Genomic DNA, 23,724 nt, shown 5'->3' with positions numbered 1-23,724 from the left:
ACCCTTTCTTAAAGGTGTTTTGAGCACCAGGCCCTTGCAAAGGCCGCTAATCTAGAGCTGTGCTGTGGGGCAGATATCTCGACTTTGCTTACTTTCCCAGTGGAAAGTACTGCAGGACCCACCCTTCAAACTCACCTGGACTGTCCTAGCTCTTCAAATTGTGATTATCTACCACAATCATGGCAAGGACAATTTAACTGGGTAAGAAAGATTGGAATGAATTAGTCTCAGGCCTATGAAGAATGCAAACTTGTTGGGTAATCAAAATGTTGCATCCAGATGGACAGAAATTCCAGGGTGTGCAGCTGCATTGGCTGAGCTGGGGAGATGGTGTAATGACTGCTATTCTTTCCAAATGCCTACTTACTCACTGTATTAGTCAGGGTCCTCTAAAGTAACAGAACATACAGAACAGATTTCTTTATATATGCAGAGGAAAGGGGTTAATCAGAATGACTTATAGGCTATGGTCCAGCTAATCCAACAATGGCTGGCTGCAAATGGAATGTCTGAGAATCCAATAGTTGCTCAGTCCACAAGGCTGGATGTCTCTGATAGTCTTGATTCTATGCTGCAATCTTGAGTAAGTAAGCTTTAATGCTAGTGAAAAAATGGACTTGCTAGCAAGGTGAGGGCAAGCAGGCAAAGAGCAAAAGTTTCCTTCTTCCATGTCCTTATGTGTTGCAGGTTACCCTGCTTGGATACCCCTTGGGGGTGAGAAGATGCAGCACCAATGACTCAGGCACTGGGAGACAGTGAGTAGCAGAGTGTTGTAATGATAACTCTTCCGCCGCCGTATTAGGCCCCCCCCCCAAATAACACACAGAGTCTTATATTAGTTACAATGCTGCTGGCCAATGACTAGGATTTCTTATTTGCTAGCTCTGTCTTAAGTATCAACCATAACCATTAATCTATACATTTTATAAAGACTTATCTTATTGAGGACGCCAGTGGCATGAGTCCTCTCTTCACAGGATCACATGGCGACTCCACCTCTACTACATTTCCCAGAATCCTTCTCTCCTAGTCCCACCTAGCTTGCTTCCCTATTGGCCAACAGTGTTTTATTCATTAACCAATAAGAGAGACATATACACAGAAGGACTTCCCCCATCAGAGTGTGCTGCAGACTCATTTATTAAGGAAGTTAGGCCTGCTTTTATGCCTTCTCCCAAGGTTCCATTGGCTGTTGACTCTGCTGAGTTGTCCTTTCCTCACTGGTGTCTCCAGTCAAGTGTTTCATTGTCAGCAGTCTATGATGTAGAGACAAGCTTGGCTCAGGGAGGAAGTGCCTGCTGCTCATGCTCATTCAGGCTGGCCAGCAGTTTCTCCTACATATATGGGCTTCCAGAAGAAGGTGTGGCCCAGATTAAAGGTGTGTATTCCCATCTCAAGGCCCCGATTAAAGGTGTGTGCCCTCCATTACTGGGTTTTAGTTAATTCCAGTTGTAGCCAAGTTGACAACCAAGAACAGTCATCATATTCACTCACCATCATTGCTCACCTGCAGACAGACATGGCCTGCTGAGGAGAGTGAAATCAAAGCAAACTTTATATAAGGCTTTAGAGTTTAATGCTTGTGCTTATTCCTGACAACAGTGTGGAAAAGACAGTGTTGTCAGCTTCATGCAAAGAAGCTGAGCCAGTGAGGTTGGCCTGCTGAGGGTAGGAGAGTACAGGAGCTGTGGCTTCCATTGTCTCATGGTCACTTGGCCTCTTTCTAGAGATGTTGGTATCAGAAGGACGTCATCCAATAGAGTGAACAGACCCTCTTATCCCCTGGGACTCCTCTTGTCCATGAAGATAGAGTCTCCCAAGAAGGCAGGCAAAGCTTTCAGGGAGCTGCCCAGTCCTGGAGCTTATACCCTAATGAGGATTGTCCCGGGGCTGATGGAACCTCTGAGGCTCTGTGCAGATTGGGACGAGAATAAGAGTTCTTCCCAGGGCTCTCCTGTATGGACCAGAGTACACCAGCTGAAACCATCACACGTCAGAACTGTTTCTCTGTTGATGACCCATCAGCATGTGCACTTCTCTTTCCCTCGTGATGTGAGGCTTTAACACGAGGTCTTGTGTGTGCCAGGAAAGCACTTCACTGCTGAGTGACAGCCTCACCTTCTGCTTCATTTTGTACTTAGAATTCTGGGCAATTGCTTTCTTAGAAAAGGTTATGTCAAGTTTTACCTCAGATCCAGTCCCACAACCTGCATTTGTGCCCAAGCTCTGCAGGTATAGTTGACGTTCCAGAGAACTAATGTCTGAGAGCTTTCCAAGCCACGTGGCTTACTTTCTGGTGATTATTCTCGCTTGTTTTCTGGTTTAAGTACAGAGAGAGTTCAGTGTAAGGGAAGTCACAGCAACATCTGAAGAGGAGATGCTCTAATTAATTGGAAGAGGGTGTTCCAATTCAGGGCCCTCTTTCCCTGGATCATGTAACCCAAAATAAAATAATAACAATATCAACAATGTTCAGTAAAGCTCAGCTCTTCTTACTGCACGCTATCCTCATAGATGCAATAGCATAAGGTAAGTACATATCCATTTTAAAGGTGTTGAAACTGAAGCACAGAACATTTAAGACCACAGAACAAGGGACAGAGCTGAAATTCAACAGGGTACTTCCATTTGGGTACCAAATGTTAACTGGGAAAAGCCTCTTCCCAGGTCTTTCCCACTCACTGCCTCCTCCTGCCCCTACCCACATCACCTCACCTTCAGTCACTTCTGGCCTGGTCCTTATCCCTTCATGGCTAAAGTCTTCCACACCCACTGTGGCAAAATCACTGAATAGAGGTTATATAGGATAAGAGTAGAAGAACTTACTGACCAGGCTGAGAAAGAACTTGGCATTATTTTGATACTACACACAAACCAGCATCCCTCAAAGGATATTGATATTTTGGAATAGCAGAACATTGCATAGGAATACCTGCCCTGTAATAAACTATGGCTATGTTCAAAGTCCAGGCAAGGAGATGTTTGCTAAGATAGGGTCTCACTTAGCTAGCCCTGAGGTCTGTGTATAGTCTGAGCTGGGCTTGACCCACAGAGATCTGCTTGCCTCTGCCTTCTGAGTGCTGAGATTATTTGTTCTCAATTAGTGAATCAATCAAGAATGTTAGAGTTTGGGAACTTAACTTTTGGCCCACTGATAGGCAATGTTCTTTCCTTTCCTGGAATTTTAGTGTGGAAACAAGGGAGTTAATGATCTCTGAGCAATGGAAACTGGCTCAGGTTAAATGAAAGCAGGGTAGGTAATGGAGTGATAGAATTGGATTGAATAGAGGTGATCAATATCATTCAGAACCAAGGGAATATATGAAAAAGCACAAAGAACCAAGGATAGGCTCACAACTCCTGGCTCAAAGGATAAGTGGTTTCTTGAGACTTAAACTTTTCCTGTTGATTAGTAGGAATAAGAATCTTACAATCTTTAACCCAGAGATACCAGGAAAAAAATCAAAGGATTGCCATTTGTTCTATAAAGACAAAGATGCTGTAACCATAGCTAACAGAACAATGAGGCTAATAATTAACAAAAAATAGTGGGAAAAGATGTTTTCAATTTTCCACCTTCCTGAATTTGTCATTTAGAAGACAGGCTTGGCTTCTTGTTAGCCTTTATTTCTGGAAAGTTCCTCCTTTAAAGTGAAGTACTTAATAAGAAGAGAATAACAGATCCCTTTAATACTTTAGCTTATTCTTGTGACTTAAATAGATAGGGCCATAAGGAGCTGGGAAACTGTCTTCCAATGTCAAAGCAGATAAAGAGAGGGATAGACATATTTCCTTAAGCATCTCATCAAATGGATCCTGGGTTAGAAACAGAAGTTACCAAAGCTGCTTTTGCAAAAGCAAGGAGACAGAAGGAATTCTGGGTAAGAATGCATAGCCCCACTATGATATGTGCCATGGTTTAGTTCTGGATTATCACCTATAGCCTATGTGCTAAATGCTTGTGTCCAGCGTGGTTCAATGTTGGAGCCTTTAGACGATGGCATTAGTGGAAATCTCAGGTAATTAAGGACATGCCTCAGGAAGAGGTTAGGAAATATCATTAGTAGTCTTCTCAGCTCTCTCCTTTTACGTCTTACCCATCACTGAAGTAAGCAGCTTTCTCCATCACGAACTCCTATCATGAGGTACTGCCAAACCAAACCTGCTAAAGCAATGGGGTAACCATGAACTGGATCCTCCAAAGCTGTGAGACAAACTAGACCATTTTCTCGATTAGCTTGACGATCTCAGGTGTTTGTTACAATAACAGAAGACCCACTAACCCAGTAAGGTAGCTCCCTAACCTCCTCACAAACTCTTGGCATCACCTTGGCCCCAAGCTGAGGTAGAGGTGACTGAGAGTTGGCTGAAAGTAGGGAATTGTCACCATTGACTCTAGAAATGTTACATCTATACTTTGACATGAGCTCTGAGAACTGAGCTCCAGGCATGGCACCTACAGCACCCACTTCTTTGTTTTCTAGACAGGGTCTTCCTTCAGAAGCTCATATCAGGGCTGAGCTGCAAGTTCCACTGGGCAATGCTCAGTTCATGCACCAAACTATGGAGAGAAAGATGAAAGCTCCTTAGCATGAAGCATTTATGATCATGTCACTCACTTGTCCTAGCTATCCTTAGGTTTAAGTAGAGTATCTGTTTAAAAGGGTGGCAAGGGACTTTGTAATGTCACTTTTATGCTAACCAGAATATTGGCCTCTTACAGCAGTCTGTGAATATGTTAGATCACATAGCCAGTTGTATAATGGCTGACACTATGACAAGGGGACACTCCAGTTTATCCAGGTGAGCTCATTAAAAATGATTGCTAGATCTAGTGAGAATCCCTGGAACATCAGAAGACACCAATATCATACTTCATTGTATTCCTTAATAGTTACTTGATGCCGAGCTTCACATTTTAACATTTTTTTGTTGGGACCGTCTAGCTAAAATTCAGGTTCCATGGACTTGGTGTTGAGCACTTGTGATTCCAGTTACTTTGGAGGCTGAGGTAGAAGTATCCTAATAAAATAAAATAAAAAGATTGCTAGATTAAAGGTCCAAGAAAGAGAAATCAGAATGATGATATGAAAAAAGGATCCTGAGCCAAGGAGTGGAGGCTGCCTCTAACAGAGATTTAAAAAGGGCAGAGACTCTTGCCAGAGCTTCTGAGAGAAACACAGGCCTAGATTTTAATCTAGTGCCACCTATAGCACCATAAGAAAACAAATGTGCTGTTTTACACACACACACACACACACACACACACACACACACACACACACACACACACACACAGAAACCATCTAAGGCAAGCTTCCTAAAAGGAAAGCCAGCAAGATTTTTTTTCTTTCTACTTTCTCTTTCTTTTGTAGCTCCAACACCAGCTGTTAGCTTGTACAGCATGTGGCTGGTTGCCAAAAGCATTGTATTTCCTCTTCTTTCTAGGATAGAGTGGGAGAGTTACCATGAGAATTACTCAAAAACTACAAATGTAAAACGATTCATTTCAGGATATCTTCACTGTATCTCAGCACACCCATAGACAATAGGTAGTTGCTTCCTATTTATATTTACTTACTATTTTCCTTCGGAATTGTACAGCATGGACGTAGGTCCTGGGGCTCTAGGGCTTGAAATAAATCATGTGGATTAACTGCAGACTGGTGGTAATTAAGCATACCAGTGGAAAATGATCAGACAAAAGAAGTAAACATATGTTTTGACAATAGGCTTGTACACAGCCCTTTGTCACCAGCAACAAAAAACAGTACTTCAACACAATGACAGGGCCCAAGAGTGTCAGTGGCAAAGGCTTTTGATCCCCTTCTCATTGAGGTCCCAGCAGAGATGAGGCTAGGAGAGCAGGCTAGGAAGTAATGTAAACAATCCCTAGTTGGTGGTAAATGGATTGTTAAAAGCCCTGTTCCCTCTCCCAGGAAGGCTTTTTACTTAGACACACACATAACATCTCCTCTTAGCTCCTTCTGCTTATCAATCCCTCCGATTTTATTGGCGTCTCACCTTTGCAGTGAGGTCTCTGTCACCGACCTTAAAACTGTAAGCATGACCAGGGCCTCTGTCTCATGTTTCCAGTTGACCCTCAGAGCTTTCTCCTGTTAAATAGAGCTATGTGGTCACAACTTCTCAACAGCTGTGTCTTCCCTTCTCTGAAGGATGTTGGAAAGCTATGACATCCTCACAGAGAGCCAAGGATGATAGCTATCCTTACCTCTCAGGAAGTGACCACACAAGGCTGGGTTCTATTCATCTGGAGTGATGACAATGATCACTTCATTGAGAAGCCCATCTCTGTTGTCATGTGCTTCTCTGTTCAATACCAGCTGAGAGGAAGAGCTCAGGTTTTCACCAGCTGCTCATTCGTTAATTAATTCAAGAGATGTTTATTATATGCCAGGAAGCCTTCTATACCCTGAGGATATGAGAGAGACAGAGAGAGACAGACACAGAGAGAGAGAGACAGACAGAGAGAGAGAGAGAGAGAGAGAGAGAGAGGCACACAGAGAGAGACAGACAGAGAGAGACAGAGTGGAAGCACAGGCTATTGGTATTCATAGTCTCCATTCCAGTGGGAGGAACTGATAAGCAGAAAAGAAAAAGAATATGTGCTATGAAAGAATACAACAAGAAAGGTTTACAGCATCCTAGGCGTTGGTCATGCTTACAGTTTTAAGTAAGGTCGGTGACAGAGACCTCACTGCAAAGGTGAGACGCCAATAAAATCGGAGGGATTGATAAGCAGAAGGAGCTAAGAGGAGATGTTATGTGTGTGTCTAAGTAAAAAGCCTTCCTGGGAGAGGGAACAGGGCTTTTAACAATCCATTTACCACCAACTAGGGATTGTTTACATTACTTCCTAGCCTGCTCTCTGCACAGGGCTTCTATTTGAATGTGCTTTTTGGAGTTTGGACCATTTCTGTCCCTTAGCTCCTGTTACAGTTTGGATATAGTTAAAATACATCCTCCAAGGGTTCATGTGTTGAAATCATGCCTGCTTTGATGTAGGAAGAAGGTGGGAATCTAATCTGCCTGTGGTGTTTAGAAGGGCGTAGATGCTGATTAGGGATGCAGTCATCAGCACATACTGTCCCCAGTGGACTTAAAAGAAGAGAGAAGATCACTACAGTTGTCACACATGTCTCACATATTTGTCATGTGATGTCCTGAGCCATCTATCTTTACCAGGGGTAAGATGGTCACTTGAAACTCCTAGACATTGGGTCTCCAGAACCCAAAGCCAAAATAAACCTCTCCTCATCCTCATCGTCAGCTATCTAGCTTCCAGTATTTGAGGGCAGTAATGAAAAACAGTTCAGTATATTTTCCCAATATAAGATATTCATCTATTTCTTAGTGCCTAGAATATTAGATTCTGCCATATAAAGTTATCAGTATGCAGCATGATTTCCTTTTTTTTTTCTTTTGAAAGTAGCCACTAGTTATGGTTCAATGGACCTTGTTTGACAGAGCTATAGGACACGACCAAAAAAATCTGCTTATCATGAAGGCTCGCATGCCTACACTGGAGGAAGGATTTGATACATGTTAGCTCTCTTCTTTTCCCTTTATATTACTGAATTTTAGCAGTGGAACCTTTCCCACACGATGTGTAGGGAACTTATATTTGACCCTTTTCAATAAGTAGCCTTTGGTAATGGTCACCTTAGGTGAGTGAAGTGAAGAGAGAGACAAGCTTTGGGAACAAAAAAGGAAGGCTATTCTTAAAACTTCTCAAAGGGCTAGAAAGTGCCTCCAGGTGGAATTCTTTGCTACTGTCGCCCTAAATTTGATGTTGGATGCATTTCCTTCCTCGTGTAGTTGATTATATGGGTATTGGGTACACACCTAGTGATGGGAGTGTGGCTTTAACTTATCAGTTTAATATAATTGGCTCCAAGGGCGGAACACAAATGGGAGCAGGTGATATTGAAGTTACAGAGACGCTGTATCTAATATCTCATTTTTCCTGTCTATGTTACTTGCCAGCTGTGGCACTAGAGCCAAGATCATGTATATGAATGGTCAATAGCAGCTGGCATTGGATGTTAACTTCACCAAAGCTGCTGGTTGCTCTACATGTTTGTTCTTGCTGTGTCAGAAACACAGAATTTACCAAATAACAATAAATTCACAATGGAAGCAATTAGCCAGATACTCCCACTTTCCTTCATAATCCTGGCCGAATCATACATAGATTCTCTTATTCCAATATAAACTGATAATAGCGACTCTATTATTAACTTAAATTTATATGTATATGTGAAGTGACATGTGTGTATCACGGCACATATGTGGACACTGGAGAACAGCTTGCAGGAAATTAGTTTTCTTTTTCTACCCTGTGGGTTTCAAGGCTTAAAACTCAACTCAGCAGACATGGTGGCAAGTTCCCATCTCACTGCCCTTACTTTTTGTGAGACAGGATCCCAAATAAACCTGGCTGATCTCAAGGTAGCTGAAATTGACTTAACTCCCTCCTAGCTTTGCCTCTCCAGTTCTGGAAATACAAATATGACCAATCACATCCAGATTCCATTTTTTAACCTAATAGAATTTTTTAAAATTACAAATGCCCTTATCCTCTTCCGAGACCTCCGAGAGGTCTAGGTCAATTGACTTACTGGGTCAAGGATTTGGGGGTTGAGAGCCACTCTTTCGTCCTTAGAACATCAGTAGAAATGTTTCTTACAAAGTTTGAGGTGCTCTCCATCCCTGAGTCAATCACTGCAACTTGGGCAAAAACTCCTGCAATTAATCCAAGTCTCTCCATGTAACTTAATGCAAATTCAATGCTGAGAGCAGAGGACTGGAAACTTGCATCACTAAACCTCCCCTTAGGAAAAGTGTAAGGCCAATAATGAAAAAGAGTCTACGTATACAAAAAGGCAATGGCTATGCACTGTGGCTTTGACCCACAGTTCCCAACAACTTGACCAGAAGACCAAACCCAGAGTAAACAACCCAAGAAATCATCTTCTTGTAAGTCAAGATTGCAGGAAGTCAACATCAAAATAAATAGAGTGTTCTTTATTTTTTTCCTTTTCATTTAGTTGATCTCTGTTTATGTCCAGAGAACAAAGACTGGGTCAGGAACTAAAAGTCCTGATTAATGTGAGACAGCAACAGAGCCTTTAGCTTTGTTACCCACGATGACAGAAATTGCTGATGAGAAATGTTGGGTGGACAGCGCAGCTCTGGAGGAGCCAGCCTTCTGTGATGGCTGAGTGGCAGGAGGTATACTTTGGGCCAAGCGTCTTTACCAGGCCCTTTCTTATACATCAGTCTGCATAGGAATAAAGAGTTTCCCATGGAGACCAAATAGTGTCAGCACCATCTTATAGGTCAGACACAGATAACAGATGCCTTTGACTCCTGGTTCTGAGTACCCTCCTTGACATCCCATTCCTGGTAACCGTTCAGATGGGAAGAAGACACAGCAAACTCCCACACAATTGATTTTACTGATATTTCAACCCCCAAATCTGCACATCATGCTTGGAGACTGCATAAGGGGTTTGGCTCCCTACCTTGAAATGTGAACAGTATCTGTGAGGAAATGACTCAGAGTGACCTATAATTGGGACAAGATTGATGCTTTGAATTAGGCTTTACTCACATGCAGCCTTGGCCTACATCTTTTGCTTCTGGGATTTTGGTGAGTCACAGTCTTGGCATTGGGCAGAGCTTGTAGGTAGGAATGGAGGCTGGTGGCCATGAGTTCGGTTGAGAGCTCATGCCAAAGTTTGAGTTCAAGATACATTGCTTCTTTTTCAATGATCTTGTTACAAACAGGTATTGCCATGACTTTATAGCCTGTCTTCCTGGATGGCCTCCTGAAGCCCTGAGCTGAAGCATGCCTTGTTTATTAAGGCACCATTTCCCAGGCATTCATTTAGTCCTTTGGAGGGGGTTGAAAGGCCCTTTCACAGGAATTGCATATCGGATATCCTGCATGTCAGATGTTTACATACAATTCATAACAATAGTGAAATTATAGTTAGGAAGTAGCAATGAAAAAATTTTATGGTTGGGGGTCACCAAAACATGAGGAATTGTATTAAAGGGTTGTAGCATTAGGGAGGTTGAGAATCACTGATCTAGACTGGAATCAAGATGAGCCTGGATCCTACTTGACTACAAGTTTCCTCTCCTGTAAGAATCTCTGCTCATGGTTGGAAGTTCTCATGATCTACACTGGTCCTGAAACCAGAGTGGAGCATCAGAGGCCTCTGATCTGCACCTATTTTGGAAGGACTGGCATGTCAGAAACATGGACATACAAACATCTGTGGTCTAGTGAGAGCTTCATAATCAATGGAATAAACACAGATTATTGGAGTGGATATACACACTTGGCTCCTCAGGCTAGAGGAGGTCAGGGCAGTGTGGAGAATTGGGAACTAGAAATCCAGAGAAAGTGCTGCTTAATGGTCACTGAGGGACCTGTTACACCAAATTCCTGGATAACTGTATTCTTCTCCTCATTCTGCCCCAGTGTAGTGAATGATTTCGATTGTCTATTTGACTGGAAGTAGAATCAACTAAAAGATAAATGTCTGGGCACATCTGTTCTATAGGTATTTTCTTGATTAGGTTCATTGAAGTATGAAAATTTGCCATAAGTGTGAGCAGCACCTTGCACTGGCCACTCAAATATGAAGTGGTTAAGGGGGAAACTTTTGCATTTTGCCTGACTGCCTTTGTGTCTCACCGGTGAGTTCTATCCTGTTCATTAGCTCATCTACCCTGCTGCAGCTGCTACCACTGCTACTACCACTGTTATCCTTCACTGACATCAAATCCCAGATGTTTCATGTTTCCAATGTGGAGTGAAGACCTATGGCTCTCTAGGACTCTGCCAAACCTTCGACGTCACAACAGGAGTACTGAGGGATCCACCTTCTTGAACTGACCTGCTACTGGGTCTCAGCCTCTCCAGTGTGATGACAGGCATTGTTGTCCTCTCCAAGTCATACCATATAAGTCAATCTAATAAATACCCTTTTAGTTTATGTTAATTCTGTGGGTTGGTTCCACCCCTCTACAGAACCTAACACACCATGTGATACAGTTCTGGAAAGGTTTGAGAACAGTAGTAAATTATGTATTAGAAAGGTAAGACATGGAGCCAATGAACCAACTTGTTGAACTCCCTAGGGAACCCAGCTAGGTGAGCTCTCATCATGCAACTGCATCAAGTCACCATGCAGGAGCCTGTCCATCAGGTTCTCATGGGCATGGCTCTCTTGTTCAGCCTGTCAATCACAAGGGCAATGCTTTTGGGAAGATGTAGAAGATGCTGGACAGGAATAGGGGCTAGGCATGGAACCTAGGTTGTTCTATGACTTTCAAATCTCCAGCACACATGGACTTTCCATGTCCTCTTACTCTTAGTCTCACAACAGCCAGAGCAGCGTGGAGCAAGCATTGTTCAGAGATAAGAATAGGCGAGGGGATATTAACATCTTGGAGACATAGTAAGCAGCTTTAGAAAAGATTGAAACATTTCTTCCTTCATTCCCTAGGCCTCAGAAGGCTGGGATCTGCAAAGAGCAGGGCTTAAGCTGTTGCAGGCACAGGGCAGAAGTGCCCGTTCTAATCCACTCAGATGTGAAGCTGTTGTGTCCTCAGTCTCTTGTGTTGGTGGTTAACACAGCATGACACTGGGACAGTACTCTTTCATACCTCTGGTACTTTGCTCCCCAACCTCACTCTTAACACACTGTCACTACTACACCATTTCTACAGCCACATCCTCCATCACAATAGGTTGATCTCTTATCACTTAGCATGGTTTCTGCATTCTCACTTTTACCTTTTCCTTTTGTCTGCCCCAGTCCATTATAAACATTGCTTTCCTTCCTTCAAGTTCCGTCTTTGTTTACTTGACTACAATTAATATCTGCTTCTACTTGAGACATCAGCTGCCCAAGGAATAACCTACTAATGATCTTTCTGTGAAGCTGGATCTTGGAGTTGTGCTATGAAAATACATAAATATAAGCATAGTTAATAACAGACTCAACAAACCCATGTGGAGTTTATTGGAGGAAGGGGTGAGGGGACATGGGGAGGGGCAGAAGTGGAGGAGGGGGAGAGAGAAAGAGAAGAGAGGGGATGAAGGGAGAGAGAGACAATAGCAGGATTTTAATTTGATATTTATCTAAGGAAATAAAATCCTCACCAGGGAGGCACACAGTTATATCAGCTTTAATTCAGATTCCTCTGCCCCCAGGAATCTGAAGATTTGGTTTAAAGGTAACCCTTCTTTATTCCAGAGTTAGGTCTCTCTTAAGTAAGAGAGGAGGCAATGGTTGTAACATAGTACTCAAACATTGTATTGGAATATGTGCTTAGCATGTGTAAGACCCTATGTTTGATTCTCAGTACCACCACCACCAACACACACACACACACACACACACACACACACACACACACACACACAGACACACACACACACACACACACACACACAAATTGGAGAGATACATATTAATATGCTTGTCATCTTATTTCAGACTCCCTCCTTCTCTGAAGTTCAGTGTCCATTGAAGCTACCACCAGACAAATGCAAGAACATTTTCTTAATTTATTCTCATCAGTAGTTCTCAAAATATTGCAACAAAAGAACTGCTGATTTCTGGGGCTGTATAACACATCCGTGTCCCAATCCACATGGGCTAAGGGGAGCTAATTTAATCTCCGATTCATTAGCTCATCTATTGTCTGTAATCTAAAACAGATGCAAGACAATCAACCGAGGATAAATTGCTTTGCTATGTAGCCTCTGTTTTCCCCACAGCTTCATCTATTGACTTGATTCACAGCTATCCCCACCAAGCTGGAGAGACGTGTTCCTGCTCATTGGGTGATCAGCACTGCCATTGTTCACCACTCTAATTCTTTCTCACTAGGGCTTTCTTTTCCTGTTCGAAATCGATGCTGATTTGAAATGAGAAATGCCCATTTTGGTTGTCAGGAGAACAGCTTATCTCTTTAAGGTGGCCACCTGGTTGCAGACTACACATAATAGTCAGATTCGGGTTTGCAACCAAGACTAGGACTATGTGGCACTGGGTAATTTGCTGAAGGTCTACATGAGGCTAAACAGAAAAGACCCCATGTAGAAGCCATGGATGATCCAGCTTTATAAAATGACCTGCAGATGATTCCAGCCAGCAGAAGCTCAAACCACTGGGATGTCCCAGAAAATTAGACATTATTAAAGACAGGAAAGCTAGTCCCAAAGAATGTAAAAGCAGTTTTTAAAGGCAGTTGCAACAGGGGAGAGAACTTGTTGTAATCTGCCTTCTGCTTTGTTTCCTGTAGAACTTACTGGATGTTTTAAAGAGGGAAAGTGAGGTAGCAGGGAGTGAGGGATATGTGGGGACTTGAAGAATTAAGAAATGGTAAGAAGCAGGTGAAGGGGTGATCCCTATGAATTGCTGTGTGTACTTGTTGGCTGGTATTTATCAAAGTCAGATTTGTGCTCTCTCACTGGCACTGGAGGAAGTGAGCCCTATCCCTCCAGGTGGTTACATGTAGAAGGAATGACATTGGGCCCCTGGGACTCCTGGGTTGTATGAGATCGTCTTCCAAAGGCAAAGTGGAAAAATTTATAGTTGTGTTTTTAGTAAATGCTTTAGGAAAAGGGTCACAGGCCTATGCCAGCTGTTCTTTAGAACAAGTAGTAAGTTCCCTAGCAACCTTGAGCTTTGCCAAACAGTAATTTGGGTGCAAAGGGATGTGTCATCATACTGCCTTTGGCTACTAGAAACCAGGCTGGAGTTTGACTATAGTAATGAGCGATGAAGAGGTTGGAATGAAGTTATTTGTTTATTTGGTCTTTTCACACCGTGGTCTAGGCTTGATTGGAACTCTTGGAGATTTTCCTGCCTTAGGCTCCATAGAGCTGTGTTGGGAATGTGTGCCTACATCCCTAACTTTGATGGAGTTATCTGTAGCAAGAGCCCTTTCCATTTTCAGTGTTGTGGAGGAGAAATAAGCTGCCAATCTGTACTCTGACATCCTGCTCCACTGAATATATGTCGCCATAAAGTAGTAGTTCGTACAGCAATATGCTTGGGAGTAGTTTGTTGGAACATAGGCTTTCTGAGCACAAATCAGCCTGTTAAGGAGCTGGGATATTACATCTTTCGAGCCCTAGTCTGAAGAACACTCAGTGACTTGGTTAGACAGGTTCAAACTAGAAGATTCCCTCTGTTTTACTAGAAACTCTGCCTGTGGCTTAGCCCTCAGATGGTGTTGCGCAGTGAGATCAGAGGTCTTAGAGTGGAAAAAGGAAATCACTAGCCACAAAAGCTGTGTCAACTATACCAGGAAAAACTCCCTTAGCTAACAGTGAGCCTCATGAAGAAGTTGTGGTAGAGAATGGCCAGCAGGGGTCGACAGTGGGCTTCTCCCACTGGCTAGACGCTAAGAAGTCAGGCCACAGAATGTCTGCAGACCAGAACTCAGGGAGCCCTGAATTCAGCCCTAATGATTTCCACCCAAGAAGCCTAAGGCAGAGAAGACACTCACTGTCTTGATGTTGGATAGTCTCCATGATTGAGGAAATGCTGTAAAGTTTCATATCATAAAATGCACATTCCAAACTCAAATGGCTTAAAACCATTCCTCTCAACATTTAATCAAGTTAATGAATCAGAACTGCTTTCTGTTCTCTTTTCTCCATGCTTTTCACATCCCTGTAAGCCTGGCCTTTGCCTGACATCTTTGCCTCATGGGTAGACTCATCCTACCTTCACTTGCTCAACTTCACTGGGCATTCTCTCCATATCAGATGTGGCATTAAAAACAAAGGAGCAAACCTTTGTTGCAGATTTGTCCAAAGTCTATTTTCCTGTGGTAGAAACCGAGACCACTGCTCGTTTCTCTGCTTCCAGGTTGGACGACATAAGCCCCATATCCTTCCCCAGAGCTCCACATCTTCTTCAACCACTGGAAAATGGCTAGTATTAAGCATTAGCCAAGTGGAAACAGAGCTCCCTGAGCTCCATCTGATAGATCCTGTGTGAGCGGGCACCCTACAGGCCCATTTTGTCCCTAAATAACACTGGTTCCTGAAGTTTGTGTGGGTGTTTCTAGAACCTGCAATAAATTGCATTGGCTGTGATGGGAGTTTAGCTCTATGTCTTGGGTCTGAGTAGCTCATAAAGTTTAGCTTCCAAATGCTGTCTCTCATAGGCTAAAACAAGGTCACCCATTCTTCTTGCTGCTTAGCTTGGCATTCAGTATTTAATTAACATGTTTTATTATAACATTTCTTTACTCTGGAAATTTTCATACGCGTTTACAATGTATTAAGATCATACAAAGTCCCACTTTCCTCCCCCAAGTCTGCCTATGTTTTTCTCCAACATGTCCCCCTCCCAGCTTCCTGTCTTTTTTTTTCCAAAAAAATCATATAGTCCTAATTAGTGCTGCCCATATGTTCATGAGTTCTAGGGGCCATCTACTAGAGCGTGAGAAACTCACCAGTTGGCACACCCTCAAAAGAGAATGATTCTGCCTCCCCCAGCAGCTATTATCTGCCAGCTGCTCTTCAATAAGACCTGTGGGGCCTGGAGAGCACCTCCCCAGACATGATGGAAACTGTTTGGGGACGCTTAGGTGATGCTGACTTGTTGGAGGAAGTATGACACAGGGTGGGGGGTGGACTTTGAGAGTACAAATGTCTTGCCTACTTCCAGTTTGCGCTCTCTGTTTTGTGCTTGCCATTCAGCATGTGAGTGCTCCGCTGCCTGCTTCCATCATCATGCAACAGTCTGCTGCCTGCTGCCTGCTGCCCCTGTCACTGGACTCTACCATCTGGAATCGTAAGCCAAAACAAATTCTCCTCCAAGTTGCCTTGGTGGTGGTGTCACATCCAACAGCCTGTATCGTGCCTTACTACCCTATGAAAGCCAGCCAGCAGGGAGGAAGTGTCCCAATCAATTAGAGAGTGATCTCTCTCTCTGTGTGTCCTGTAGCCAAAGTATGTGGTGTCTTCAGCAACAAGGCCTTACCATTTAGTGATGGTGGAAAACCAGGGGTAATGGCAACAGCCTGTGTTGTTTTGGAGACCTCTGGAGATGCCCTGACCGACAACTTGTAAGGAGGTATCCTGTGCTTGGCACTGAGATTTTTATTTAGTAACCCTCGTCTTCTGGGAGTGACCTTGTCCATCTATGTGGGGTAATTCTGTTTGAACTCTTGTCTAAACTTAGATTTTGGGATTAGATTACTGGCTAGAGGATTTCAATAAGTCTTTCATATGCATCCTTGGTTTTAGTTAACCCACCCATTACTCCCTTCTCTAGCCTGCCCCTGTCCAATATACTTTACTTTCATATCATATATATTCTACTATCCCTGTAGCTACTATTATAGTAGAATCTAGTATATATTTTTTAATTGAGTTGTGAGGTAGTAGGCTTCCATATGGCTTCTATATAGTCTTCCTTTAAGCTCCTCTCATCCCCCTAAGTTCTCCCACAACACTCCCTGCTTAAGCCTCTCTTTCTCCAGGATACTACTTCTCTGTTTTGTTTTGCCTGTATTGACTGTCTTATCTCACTTAATGTAGCCCTATATTTTTATAAAGTACATACTATGTGTCAGTCAGGGGTCTAGGTTCAGAAATAAGAGATCCATCTGTTGGCTGAGTCATGTTCTCCACTTTTCTCTCTTTCCCCTACTTCCCTTTCTCAGCTCGGTGTGCCTCTACAGGGAAACCTTTCCTACAGGTATCCTGCTGCTTGCTATGGAGGCTGGAGATCTAAAAGGTAGGAAACCTTTTCCATCAGCAACCCTCACATACTCTTTAAGCCAATGTCCCCATTAGGAAAGCTGGTATTTTGATATGACTAATTATGTGTACTTTCTGTTTGATGAGATAACTCAGTCAGATGAGGATGATTAATTCAAACCCTTAACATATCATTGTTCCATCATTTTTTTTTTTCTTTTAGCTTATTGCTTTGACTTTAAAATTGAGATACTTCAGTCCCTAGGCTAGCCATGAGGTTTAAGGCTTGTTCATGATCACAGTTCCCCTCCAATGTCAAGATGGTTTTTCTTCTTTTAAAAAATGTTTTAAATGTTTTTTTCTGAGAATTTCAAACATACACACAATGTATTTTGATTATATTTATTTCCAACTTCTCTCCCTTAACTCCACCCAGACCGACTTCACACTTCTGGACCTTCCCAACTTCCTGCCCTATTTTTTTGTTTTTGCATATAAACCTCTGATTCTAATTTGCACTTCCCATATGCTTTCTATCAGTCCAATGTACTTTGAGTCCATATGATATGCAGTTTCATTTGAGGTCTTTTGATCTATTTTAGCAATCCTTTCCTGGGGTTCTAAATTTTAGAGTAAGCTCATTTTTATTTAACTCCATGTCCTGTTACTATTACAAGATGATAATTGTTTTAGTGCATGTCTTTTTCAACCTCAGAACAATTAATATTTTGAACCAAATAAAAAGGGAGGTAGCCATCCTGTAGAATGCCCAGCAACATGGTTGCCCTCCATTGATTAGATGATAGTCAGAATTCCTCTACTCCCACTTGTTAAGACCCAAGGCATACCAGACATTGCCATGTGTCTCCTGGGGAACAAAATCTCTCCTGATTGAGACTGTAAAACGTGCAAAATGTGCAGGACACAGCCGAAGCAGAAACATACCTTACTCTTCCTAACAGGACCAGGGTGGGCTTCCTAGGTCAGAGACATTTGACCTGAATTATGAAAGGTAAGAAAGAGTTCCCTAGTGGTCATAGAATAGGTTTAAAGTACAAACAGGGAGGTGTCCCAAGCCCTCTGTGATGCAGCATTGACCAAACTTGTATTTCCTACCACCCTAAGTACATCCCCCAAAATTCTAGAAGTCATCTACCCAGTCTAGCAGGCTCCTTTGTAATGCTTTTGCTTATATGATTAGTGTTTTCCTTCTTCATATCAACAGATTTCCCCCTTGCTGTTTACTTAGCTCTGCACTGTCTTTGAGAAAAGATAGGCTTCCTCATGCAAACTCATCTAGAGGGGACTTACTTTCTTGTAAGCATCATGTCTACACTTAGGGTATTAAGAGAGGAAGTCATGCTATAAGCTAATGGTCTGACTACACCAGATTCAGTGTTGTGAGGTATTTAGGCATCACTTCAGATGTTCATATGTTTTTTTCAGTTGTTATATGTGGTGGTCTGAATGAAAATGGCCCCCTTAGTCCTGTAGAGAATGGCACTCTTAGGAGGTGTGACATTCTTGGAGTAAGTGTGGCTTTGTTGAAGAAAGTGTGCCACTGGGGACAGGCTTTGAGGTTCCAGATGTTCATGCTGGGCCCTCTCTCTCTCTCTCTCTCTCTCCTTCTCTCTCTCTCCCTCCTTCCCCCCTCTCTCTCCTGCCTGCTGATCCAGAAGTAGAACTCTTAGCTACCTCTCCAGCATCATTTCTGTCTGCATGCTCCCATGCTTTCCACCATGATGATAATGGACTAAACCTCTGAACTCTAAGCCAGCCCCCCAATTAAACGCTTTCCTTTGTATGAGTTGCCAGGTCTCTTTACAGCAATAAAAACCCTAACTAAAGCATTGCATATTCATGAGTTAAGTTCTACTCACTTAAGATCTACTCACCTGGGGTATGATTCATTGGGTAATGTACTTGTCTAGGGGTAGGGGAGGAGGGAATGTGGGAGTGTAGGAGGGGGAAATTGATAACAACTTCTTCCATTGCTAAACTCCATGGTAACACTTCGGTGGGTGGTGAAAGCTTCACAGTAGGAGTGAATGAATCGCAAGGAAACATCAATGAGTTTGGCTAATTATTGATGCCACACAAAGACAAGCTATGATTACAAACTGATTTTAATACCGAGGTACTCATCGGGTACATAAGGAGTGGGGGGATCAGCTGGTGAGGGAACATAGGAACACAGAGGAGACAATGAGTTAGCCATGTATGTCACACCACCATTTGAGAGGGCAATGACCGGTAGAAAGACATTTCCCTCACCACATTATTTTTAGTGACACAACTTAAAATAAAAATACATGAATTAAAAAAAGATATTTGAATTAGGAACAAGAGTATATCAAATATATTGGCTAGTTTATAGCACCAGGAAGCTCAGGACACATGGCATTTCCCTGGAAAAGCAGATCACTGTGGATTGAGCACCAGATAGGCAGTCCCAGAGCTTTATCTTGAAGTGAAAAAGAAGAAATCGAAGACTTGTACTCTCTTGGTTCACAATATGAAGCTTTCAGAGAACTTCGGCTAGCTAGATGGGAAGTTAGGATCTGAAATATTCAAATTGCATTTCAGATTATTGATGGAGCTGGTTAAAAACAGACTCTCTGAAAACAATGCATTGGAATGCCAGTGGAGGCACAGCTGTCTCAGTAGGACAGGAGGAGGTGTGTGTGTGCTCTTGTTTAAGAAAACCTATGACTGAATGGTTAATCCTACACAAGAAAGCAATCCTTTATTACAGGATATGATTCATAACTTCAACAAAGTATTCACTATGAAGTTTCCAGGAAAGTTGTTCTCTTATGGCATAATACTGTTTTGATGTTCAAGAATTAAATAGACTGTAACTTTTTGGAGAAGAGCTAAGTCTACCACTCAGAAAAGCAACGTAAACCCAACATGATGTATTTGAGCACAAGGTCCTGCTATGGACCTCACTGGTTCTTGGTAAGTGTATATCCAGTGTCTCTTGTTGAACTTCTTACTCACACCTTCAAGGTGTTCCTGAAGGAGGACATGGATGAAATAAACCAAGGCTTCATATTTGACCCTGTAAAGATACTACCCAGTTCTTGCTGCCAGAGTCATCCTCACATTCGAGGTTCTTATAGCATCTCAAGCACCAAGGATCTATGGTGTTCTAATAACACATAGCCGAGCAGATGACTGGTGACTCCTACAACAAGCACGAATGACACATGCCATAGGACAGTCTTACTATGGTAGAAGAAAGTGACGGCCATGATGCATGATCAGAAGCTTATTTCCTGTATATGCAGAAGTACCTGGTCAGACCCTCTCCATGGGCTTTTGATGTTCTCCACCCCATGGGCGACAAATGACAAGGTTTATTTTTTGCATTGGGAAATCTGTCCTAGTTTAGTTTGTTGAGGTTAGAAGGAATCCAGGTTTGTTCCCGAGTACTCTAAGCCTGGTCACACCCAGGACTCTGATGTAATGTACTTTACCCTGTGCTGGAACAGTGCCAGGTTAAGTTAAATTCACATGGTTTACTAAATTAATTCCTCTGAAAGACTAGACTACTAGTCTTTCTCCTTAGAAAAAGTCAGGTTCTCCTCCATGTCTCCATTTGTGCCACTCACAGAATAATGTCAGTATTTCTCTGAAATTGTTATTTCACCAGAGTTTGTCATTGACCTGCAATGTTTATATTTTAAGAAAGAATTCAAGAAAGTATGCTTAACTACACATAAATTCCCTGGCTTCAGCAATTGGTACTTTCTCCTATTTCTGGTATACCTTGAATCTTAACCAAAGCCCAGTGTTTTATTTTCCACAGGAATTGATCAGAATAATGTACACTAGTGGCTTGAATAAGAGTTTAAAAGTGCTGGTCAGTGGTGGTGCATGCCTTTAATCTCAGCATTTGGGAGGCAGAGATAGGCAGACATCTGTGAGTTGGAGGCCAGCCTGTGTACAGAGTGAGTTCCAGGATAGTCATGGCTACTCAGAGAAACCCTATCTCAAAAAGCCAAAAAAAAAAAAAAACAAAAACAAAAACAAAAAAACAGGGTTTAAAAGCAGATAATGCACATAATATATAATGTTCTGTTCATGGTCTCAGAGAAAATAAAACTGGCATTGGCCAGCAACACCATCTCACACAAAGCAGATGTCTATCTGGAAGTCCACATCTACTTAGCCATTCATATAACTACTAGCTAACGTTTCTGTTAGCTCTGCCACCATCTAGGTATTAGCACCAGGTTCAATAGCACCATTCTGCTGAATGGATAGGTAACTACAGGAAGTTGTGGGATGCTGCACTCCAGAAAGAAGATGTATATTGGTGCATAAGCCTACAACTACGTGATCCATCATATGAAGGCATGCATTGCCTCCCCTCCTGCCAAGAGCTGGTTCTGAGATCTTTCTCTGGGGCTTATATCTCTCCACACACCCACCCTTTCTGTCTAGTTTCAGACCATAGGCTCACCTGGAAATTTACTCTGAGTTGGTGATTACAGCCTACCCTGCCTTCAGTAGGAGGCAATGTCTGGAATAAGCTTTCTATTTTAGGGTTCTGGACCCTCTTGAATTTCCTGATCACCACAAGGTAACTTAGCTTTTGCTGTTGCTTCTGTGTGTACGTGTATGCGCATGCACATGTGTTGCTAGAGATCAAACCTATAAGCCTTGCAGTGCTAAATATGCATTCTACCCACCCTCTACATCTTTAGGGGCAAAAGACTTTTAAAAGTCATTAATGGGTACACTAAATAGATCATCTCTCCCACTTTTTAGAATTCTTTTCCTTCTATCTAAACTATAAATTTCTACTAAATTCCTAGCCTTAGTACAATTTACCTGATTCTTTGAAGTGGTTTAACCTGTAATGTCACTTTTTCTCTCAGGAGAGATAAGGTGACTTGGCAGCCGTTATTCTAGTCACAGCAGTTTTTGTGTATAACCCTTCTGCACTGGGATGATGGTAGGACCTGTGGTCATGACCCAGACAGAGGCAGGACAGGAGAGACAATGGCAGACTGGGACAGTCATTTGTTCTGTGGAAGAACTGACAAAGCCAGGGAAATTCAAAGAACAAAAGCTAACAAGAAGTTGATTTGTGTTCATTTGCATTTTTAGGACTATTAATAGAAACTGAATTCTGGATCACTAATCTAATCCCCTTGATGTCTGTGTGTCCTTAATCTCCATGATCTGTCCCAAGATTTGAGACTAACAGTTGTGAAGTCCTGCAGGGATGGAAGGAAGACTGAGGGCCATCTAGCATTCTCTTCCTGTCCTTATTGTCTACTGAATAAATGTTCCTCAGAACTGCCCTAGTAGCTAACCAAGGCAGCCAAGGAGGATAGATTCATGAAGACAAATTAAAAAAGATTATCTGTTCCCTGGATAAGAATGGCTGTTTCTTGATAATCTTGAGGTAGTTTGGAGGAAAAAAAAAACCACAATAAACAAACCAAAACCAAAACCAAAAAACAAAAAAACAAAAACATCCTGTTCTCTATTGTTTATCTTTAAAGGGGAAAAGAAGACATCTTTTTTCACAGACTTGCCTCATCTGGAACTTTCCCCAGGAACTCAGCTGCTTCAGAATTCTCTCAAATACTTAAGTCTTCCTGTCAGGGAGCTGCTAGCACCAAGCTTTCTGTGACAAACATTTTGTGGCTAGACAAACATTGCATTTTGTTTTGTTATGATCCCCAGTTGAACCTAGAATGTGTAAAGTGAAATATTAATGAAGTGGCCTTCTGGACCATGTTCTTGGGCAGCAGGCTGTGGAGGTCAATGATGGTGGCTCCTTCCTGAACCTAGAGGGTGTTGTGATTTTGGAGCAACTGCTGTTTTCTTTGCCTTTGGATGTGGGTGCTCTGTGTCTGCGGACATGAGAGGCAGCACTGTGCTCTCACCGAGGGCACAGAGCATTTCTTCATGGATTTTAGTGTCTGGCAGAAGCTGGCTGAGAGCCTGTCCTTCGCGCATGTTAAATCTGTGGGATGAGAGAAAACAATAAGAAATAAATTGATGGTGGCAATTAACACAGAGACCCTCCCCTAGAGATTGCATGGAGAATGAGAGGCTGTGAAGTACTTAGCCTTCAACAGGTCCTACATCTCACACATCTCTCCTCAAGGCTCAGGGACACTTGAGGAAGAGGGGGGGAAGAAAGATTGTAGGAGCCAGAGGTGGTGGAAAACATGAAGGAAACAGTCCTTTCTAGACACATGAGGGCAATTGAGCATTTGAACTCACAGCATTGCAACAGCATGTACAAGAACTGTACAAGTTTAAGCCAGAAAAAACAAACAAACAAACAAACAAAAACAAAAAGACCAACCCAGACTAGAGACCGGAGATGGACAGGAAATCCTACTGCCAGCTGAGGAGCTACTGACCTTGGTAGCTGCCAGGAAAGAGTCAGTTTTCATTAGCCATCGTGCCCCCTGATGGTTTGGCCACATGATAGGGCAGGTTCCCATACCCAGGCTAGATAACAGCTGGCCTCTGAAGCTTTCATCAAGGGCAAAGTTCAATTCAAGGGCAATGTGTGGGCAATCTGACAGCCAGAAGGAAAATGCCTGCAGGTGCGGCTTTTTCGGGAAGTATGTTTTCAGAGTAGCTCTGAGCCCTTAGGACCACTAAAGTTTTGATAAGGCCTACTCTACCCTTTACACCAAAGCAGAAAGCAAAATTAGTCTCTTTTCTCAATAAAAGTAACCCAGAGTCTGAATCCTCTCTTCTCCTCTCCTATCCTCCCCTCCCCTCCTCCTCCCCTCCTCTCCTTTTCCTTCTTTCCTTCCCTTATCCCCTCCCCCCTCCTCTTCCCTTCCCTCCCCTCCTCTCCCCTCTCTTCCCCTCCTCTTCTCTTCTAGGGACTCCAAGTTTCAGCTTTTGCTTCACTGGCAGTGACAGTTGGGCAACACAAATTGAACTCAACAGTGAAGAAAAAC

The 23,724-nt window shown here is 42.7% G+C and overlaps 1 protein-coding gene across 1 annotated transcript in view; it reads right to left on the bottom strand.

Moving 5' to 3' along the window:
- Positions 1 to 22,584: 22,584 nt before the first annotated feature.
- The window catches only part of Adamts12 (ADAM metallopeptidase with thrombospondin type 1 motif 12), a 241,599-nt gene continuing 240,459 nt past the window's right edge, over positions 22,585 to 23,724 (bottom strand). Inside the window, exon 24 of the mRNA XM_027401266.2 lies at positions 22,585 to 22,763. Within this exon, the coding sequence (XP_027257067.1) occupies positions 22,585 to 22,763 (179 nt within the window). The remainder of the gene's footprint in view (positions 22,764 to 23,724) is intronic.

The sequence above is a fragment of the Cricetulus griseus genome, chromosome 2 (genome assembly GCF_003668045.3).
Source record: "Cricetulus griseus strain 17A/GY chromosome 2, alternate assembly CriGri-PICRH-1.0, whole genome shotgun sequence".
Taxonomy (NCBI): Eukaryota; Metazoa; Chordata; class Mammalia; order Rodentia; family Cricetidae; genus Cricetulus; species Cricetulus griseus.
The sequence above is the reverse complement of the archived record's forward strand: the minus strand, read 5'-3'. Positions and strand labels throughout refer to the sequence as shown.